Source organism: Diplotaxodon limnothrissa, linkage group LG16 (assembly GCF_057381915.1).
Source record: "Diplotaxodon limnothrissa isolate DT_005_m linkage group LG16, D_limnothrissa_male_GT1.1, whole genome shotgun sequence".
NCBI lineage: Eukaryota > Metazoa > Chordata > Actinopteri > Cichliformes > Cichlidae > Diplotaxodon > Diplotaxodon limnothrissa.
In genome coordinates this window covers 37,384,655-37,391,849 of record NC_140611.1, presented here as the reverse complement: position 1 = coordinate 37,391,849, position 7,195 = coordinate 37,384,655, and the positions used below count along the sequence as shown (strand labels likewise).

The 7,195-nt window shown below is 42.8% G+C and overlaps 1 protein-coding gene across 1 annotated transcript; it reads left to right on the top strand.

Annotated features, from left to right (window-relative positions):
• The first annotated feature begins 1,204 nt into the window (after positions 1–1,204).
• On the top strand, positions 1,205–6,150 carry LOC146616642 (olfactory receptor 2K2-like). Its single transcript, XM_085374327.1, has 4 exons — positions 1,205–1,315; positions 3,150–3,942; positions 5,410–5,517; positions 6,077–6,150. Exons 1-4 carry the CDS (start codon positions 1,205–1,207, stop codon positions 6,148–6,150), a joined length of 1,086 nt encoding a protein of 361 aa, XP_085230453.1.
• Positions 6,151–7,195: the final 1,045 nt, after the last annotated feature.

Below are 7,195 nucleotides of genomic sequence, written 5' to 3'. Positions count from 1 at the left end.
AGAGCACGAGAGAGAGAAAAAGACAGAAAAGGCCGATCAGCATCTCGCCGATCCCCCAGGCCGTGACACTTGGGGCAGGAACTCGTCTCTGACCTGAAGTGGGCCCTCCACCCTTTTCCGGCTGAGGACCATGGCCTCAGATTTGGAGGTGCTGATTCTCATTCCCACTGCTTCAAACTCAGCTGTGAACCGTTCCAAAGCAAGCAGAAGGCCATCACCCGATGAAGCCAACAGAACCACAAACTAGAGATGAGATTCTGAGAACACCCACAAAGAGCTTTCGGACGTAGCTTTGCCACTGCTCCAGGTGGCTCAGCACAGAGTGGAGAGCTACATTGATGGCATCTTCTATGGATCTGTTCGCATAATTTGCAAACTGGTAATCACTGGTCTGATCCACAATGAAGACGAGTCAACGTATAGACCAGCTGTTCCACTGTTGCAGTCAGAACCACCAGGACCCGACTGTGGACGTGACAGTGAACCTTCAGACTCGCCCTAACTATACTTAAAAATAGAATACTTACCATGGATCACGTCAGATTCCTAGGACCCACCTTTCCACGCGATCTGAAGTGGTCCCCACATATAGACTCTATCCAGAAGAAGGCCCAGCAGAGGTTATGGTTCCTGCAGCAACTCAGAATTTACAACCTGATCTCTGAGACCATGGTTTTATGCAAAAAAACTTTTGATTTACTCTTTTCTGGGCTGGAGGAAAAGGGGGTGATCGTGGTGCAACGAGAAGGTTACATGACTCTGCAGAAAATTGGAGAGGTACCTGGGATGGAATCTTTCCATTGTGGAATAGGAAAGGTAGAGAGTGAGCAGGCGGCAGAGTAACAGGTAAGTAGCAGGTAACAGGTGCAAACAAGTCTTTTTTCCACAGAGTTACTAAGAGGCAAAGACAAAACAACATTCACAAGAACTTCTTACTGTCTTTCTAGTGACTTCAGCAAACGTCAGAGAGCCTGATCATTATCACTGAAGCAACAATGATCTGACTGGACTACGAAAGACTACAAACGAAAAACAGAAGAAAACCACAACAAGCCCTGGACAATTATGTTTAATTGGCATTCCAGATCAATGATTGGCTGGTTTTAAATCCCAGCTCACGTGTTGCTGTTATCTGTACCTGATAGAGGAGAGAGGAGAACAGATACAGTGAGAGACTTGGCTTCACTTAGGTCTCTCAATCACAATGAATAATGTTTCTGTAATAACAATGTTTTTTCTTTCAGGTTTCAATGAAACAATCAGTCACAGGTTTGTTCTCTTTTTCCTCAGTTTGTTGTGTTACTGCCAGTGTTGGGACTAACGCGTTATTAAGTAACGCGTTACAGTAACTACGTTATTATTGTGGTAACGAGCACGGTAACTAGTTATTATGCCAAAATCAGGAACGCGTTACTCGTTACTGGGATTTAGATAGGGTCGTTACTCGTTACTTCGTGTGGTGGCATCGCGGAGTTTCCACAGATTCAGTAACATTAGCAAGTGGTGGAGGCCAGCAGGTGGATGAAGGAAAAGGGAGGCAGAAGGAAAAGAGACCCGAGGCGGCCGCCGGTCCAAGTGTGAACTGAACTTCAGGTAAGAAGTTATGACCTGCAGTCTCTCTGGGTCAGATATAAACCAAGTTTAGGTGGAGTTTATTTTCGTTATTCTGACTTTTTCCGTACTGCGTGCTCGCTAGCATGACGGAGTTTCTACACAGCTGGGTGGTGCTATGAAGTTAATGATGTTGAACCTTATTTTGTTCATAAGTTATTAGAGTTGCCAGCCGTCCCGTCTGGTATTCAGAGAAAATATTACGCGTTTCTTATTGAGGTGAAAAGGAACAGTTTGTCCCGTAATTCAGCTACAATGAAAAAGGCACAAAGCTGGAGTTATTCTGTGTCTTTACGCTGCACAGCTGCCTCTTCTTCTCTCATTCTCCCCCCTCCCTCTCCCGTTTCTACTTCAATCATGAAAACTGATCAATGATCAGCTGATCGGCTTTTCTCTCTTGTTTGTTTATCGCCCACTTTGCGCCGAAAGAGGAAACCAGCGGATGTCGCGCTAAACAACAGCAGCACGTTTAAGCTTGATCAGCTGTTGTTAGAATTTATTTAATATTAATTTCTAGTATCAGCTGATGTTTGCTGGAGCCACAGCTGCAAAAAAGCTGCTGGTCATGATATGGTTTGGTTATCTGGTGAGAGGGAAACATGAAGATGAAACCAGGAGATGTCCTTACTGGATCATCAGAGCTGAGCAGGTGATGGAGAAACAGGTTTACCTTTTAGGTGACATGAATGAGTTGAAGGGAAGTTATGAACTGTTTCTGAGAGACAAATAACCCCAGGATCCTTTTTTAGGTAGCTGACAGCTGGTAACTGTGCAGGTGCGGATCTAGCAAAGTGTGGCCAAGGGGGCATGTAGGGCATTAACAGGGAATGGGGGGCACAAAGAAATACTTTACTTTCTTATTCTCATTTAAAATGTCTAGCTTTTAAAAAATAATTATCTGAATCTTACAACAAACGATTGATAGATTGATGCATATATACCATCAAAACAGTGAACATCACTGTCACAACAGTGTTTATTTTCATTCAAAGGCTTTATGATTTTTCCTATAATGGTGGGCCAGTTTCTAGTCAAAATGCCCGGGCCAATTTTCTTTCCCAGTCCAGCCCTGTATGCAGCTCATCTGCAGTCTGGTGTTACTTACATCTTCCTATTCAGAAGGCAGAATTTCCGAGTTCTGAGTACAATCGAAAGCACCACGACTGCAGTTTTTGTGTTGGATGTAAAAGGCGCACATGACTCTGTGACGTAGGCTAGAATCATGGCAGCAGTCAATGACGGTCCAGGCGTGGGATTTCTCTCGTGGAAATATGCACGTTATCATATCCTTTCTATTGGTAGGTGGCACAGTGCACTTGTGGCAAGTAAGCAAGCTAGAAGACTGGCAAAGTTATGGAAGAAACACATTAACAAGAGAATTCTGAGTAAAACCAAAGTTACTTTCCCTAGTAACTAGTTACTTTGAAAGTAACGAGTAACTTGAAGTAACTGAGTTACTTTTGAGAGAAGTAACTAGTAATGTAACTAAGTTACTATTTTAAAGTAACTTACCCAACACTGGTTACTGCATCATTTGCCTCGTCAATGTTTCTCTCATTGTGATCATCATCTTGGACAGCAACCTCCATGAATCAATGTATATTCTACTCTGTGTCTTTTGCATCAATGCACTTTATGGAACAGCAGGTTTCTTTCCCAAATTTCTCTGGGATCTCCTCTCTGATGTTCATCTCATCTCATATTACGGTTGCCTTATTCAGAATCAGGTGATTTATTCTTTTGTCTGCGGCGAACTGTCGATTCTTGCACTCATGGCATATGACAGATATGTGGCCATATGTCAGCCACTGAAGTACCACTCTATCATGTCAAAGCAAAGAGTCATAAGGTTTGCATGTTTTTTGTGGTTCACAACTTTCTGCATTATGACTGTGAATGCCTTTCTAACATCCAGACTGAAGTTATGCAGCCCGTATATTTCCAAACTCTTCTGTGTGAACTGGAGTATTGTTCAACTCGCTTGTTTTCCAGCAGAAACTATAGTTAATGGCATATTTGCAAATATTACAATAATTATTTATTTGCTTCATGGTGTTTTTATAGTTTGGTCCTATATGTATATCATTCAAACATGTGTAAAGTCTATAGAAAACAGGGCAAAGTTCATGCAAACATGTGTCCCACATCTCGTCTCATTATTTACTTTTGTTGTGGCAGTACTTACTGATATTATAAGTATGCGACTGGGTTCGAAAGAGTTGCCTCGGACCCTTCAAAACTTTGTAGCATTAGAGTTTCTTGTCATTCCTCCTATTATGAATCCTCTGATTTACGGTTTCAAACTGACCAAAATTCGAAAAAAAATTTATAGTGTTGTTATTTTAAAAAGAACTCATTTTTGTTTTATTCGATCAGAAAATAGTTTCACACACAGCTAAGTGTCACACCCATTGTTTGACATCCATTTTAAAATAAGTCCAAAAAAATGTTTAATTTTTACTGAAATTTGTGTTTTATTTGGAGTTGTCTGAAAACATGTCTATTGATGTGAGCGGATATGACGTTTTATTATTTATCTGCATTTCCCAGATGATTTACATTTTGTAGATGTCTTTGCACTAAATGTATTTTTGATGGTCACCTGCCTAATTACCAAAAAAAAAAAACACTGATATGTAGGAAGGCTGTAAATTTCACTCTCTTTCTTCTCATTACCGTTCAAGGAAATAACAGGCACCATGGAGACTGCACATGTGAAAAGGATTAAAAGACAAACTGTTTTAGATGTGGCAGCACTATCAGAGTGTCAATCTATTTTGATATTATGCTGTCTTATAAATCTGATCCACAACCACATGGATGTGAAGCAGTTTTAGTAGTTTTCTCAGTTTATCCTCTTTTTCTTTAACACTTATTGAAACAGTCAGAGGTTTTAGCAACTGGACCAGTTTTAGAATTTCTGCTTAATCAAACACACACTATAAATACACATACCAGTAATCAGGGGTTGAGAAACAGGAGGGAAACACACCTGGGGGACATAACAGCTGACGAGGTAAGGGAAACATAAACAGAACACACTGACATAAGACAGAGACCTTCAAAGTAAAACAGGAAACACATACACGTAATGACACAGACTCAGAAACGCAGACTGGACACAGAGATACACGGGCAGAAAGAAAAGAACACTAACCGAGGAAGAACAGAACCAAAATTACAATAATAGAAAACACAAAACGCTGGGTCAAAAGGACCCAGGTTCATGACAGATTGACTAGAATGGCTTTTATTGTCACTATAAACATGTACAAAGAGATTCAGAGCATCTCCTACCCAGTGCAGACATGTGGGGAAAGAAGAAAGGGGGGTGAGGTGCACAGTTCTGTGGCACTGTATACATATGAGCAGTTCAATATCAAATATACAAATATTGGAAAAAATAAATAGTCTATATTTACAGTGAGGTATTTTGACATAAATTAAATATTGCACAGTGGTGGTAGTGTTTGTATATTCTGTGTATAGAGGAGAGGCTTGAATTGGGGGGGGAAACTGTGTCGTCGATTCATGTGTGAGTTCAGGGTGCTCATGGCTTTTGCAAAGGAACTGTTTCTAAGTCTATCAGTGTTTGTGCTGATGCACCTGTAGCGCTTCCCTGAGGGAAGCAGGTCGAACAGGTCAAAACCTGGGTGGGAGCTGCCCTTGATGATGTTTGTTGCTCTGTTGAGGCAGCGGGTGAAATAAATGTCTGACAAGGAGGAGAGAGGGCAGCCAATAATCTTCTGTGCTGCCTTGATTACACTGTGAAGCTTCACTCTGTTCCCATCTGGTCAGCTGCCGTACCTTACTTTGATGCAGTATGTAAGCAGGCTGTCAATGGACGAGCAGTAGAAGATCAGCAGCAGGTTGGAGTCCAGTTTGTGCTTCCTGGGAAACCGGAAGGTGTGGACCCTCTCCAACCATCACTGTTGATGTATCGGGGGCCTAAGTCAGTGCTGTGCCACCTGAAGTCGACAATGATCTCTTTGATTTTCATAATGGTCAGTGCTTGTTTTTTCTCTGAACACTATGATGTCAACTGGGGGTGGCTGTAGCTCAGGTGGTAGAGCAGATCGGAAGGTTGGTGGTTCGATTCCTGGCTTCCCCTAGTCTACATGCCAAATATCCTTGGGCAAGATACTAACCCCAAATTGCTCTCCGATGCATCCATCGGAGTATGAATGCGTGTGAATGTTAGCTATAAAAGCACTTAGAAAAATGTGCTTGTGCGAATGGGTGAATGCAAAAGTTGTGTAAAGCGCTTTGAGTGGACTGAACTTCTCACCCTATCTCTAAGAGAGAGGCCAGCCATCCTTCGGAGGAAGCACATTTCTGCCGCTTGTATCCGAAATCTCGTTCTTTCGGTCACTACCCACAGCTCGTGACCAGAGGGGAGGGATGTAAATCGACCAGTAAATTGAGAGCTTCGCTTTTACACTTGGCTCTCTCTTCACCTCAACAGACTGGTATTGCATCCATATCACTGCAGCCGCAGCACCAATCCATCTGTCGATCTCCCACTCCCGTCACTCATGAACAAGATCCCGAGATACTTAAACTTGGTGTAACAAAGGACTGGACAGGCAGGGTTTCACTTGAGACACATGAAACACGTTATGGATCCGCATATTTCGGGATGGACAGAAACCGGGTTAACCAGAAAGTCTATAACAAACGGACCAATGAAGGTGGGAGACAGTTTCTTTAACTCAGCTCGGAGCGGAACAAATCGGGTCCACAGCCAAACCTTTTGTCCCGGGTTGTAGGCATGTGCGGGGGTCCGGTGACGGTCCACCAGGTGCTTATTGCGATCAGCTGTGCGAAGAAGGGCCGCCCGGGTGGCTCTCCAGGCACGTCGACACCTCCGTAGATGCTGCTGGAAAGAGGGGACAAAGTGCTTACCTTCGACGGCCGGAAAGAGAGGTGGTTGGTAGCCCAGAGATGCTTCGAAGGGGGACACCCCGGTGGCTGAGGAGGTAAGACTATTGTAACCCACATCAGATTTGTGGGTTGTGCTGCTGAATAAGGTGTAATTTTCCCTCCCAGCCACTAGGAGGCGAGTATGCCTTGAGATGACTTTCTGTCAGTCAACGTTTCCTGTTGTGAAAGCCGTTACTCACAGCCATCTATTAACTACTCACTAGTAGTTAATAGATGGCTATTTATTAGGATCTGACATCTGTGAAATTCGGCCGGGGGGAGCTGCTTCAGCCGGGCGAGCTATCTCACTACGAGCTCCGGTAAGGGATGCTACATGAATGTTAGCACCATAAAGACATGTAGTTGACTGCTGTTAATATATTTTCTGCTTTAAAAAACAAAACCAGTCGGAGTTGTGATATTTATGTTTAAAGTACTGTAACATCACTGATGTGCAGATGTTTAATTTTAAGTGCTAAAGAATATATTAAAATGTACCCAGCTAACCGCTAGTATTAAGCTACTGCTTAGCCATTTCTGTGTATTTCTGTGGTCTAACATTACTGTGATTCATCTGAGTTTGTTAGCTTTCCAAAACGTTGGAGAAGCAATAATATCGTCATGCAGTGCTAAAATGCACCCTTTCAGTTTTGTTGACTTA

What these genes read in the sequence shown, in the direction of transcription:
- LOC146616642 (XM_085374327.1), top strand. Translation starts at nt 1,205, where the DNA reads ATGAATAATGTTTCTGTAATAACAATGTTTTTTCTTTCAGGTTTCAAT. An exon ending in AATTCGAAAAAAAATTTATA is followed by an intron (nt 3,943 to 5,409) that starts GTGTTGTTATTT and finishes CCATCTGGTCAG; the next exon opens with CTGCCGTACCTTACTTTGAT. An exon ending in GCTTCCTGGGAAACCGGAAG is followed by an intron (nt 5,518 to 6,076) that starts GTGTGGACCCTC and finishes TCACCTCAACAG; the next exon opens with ACTGGTATTGCATCCATATC.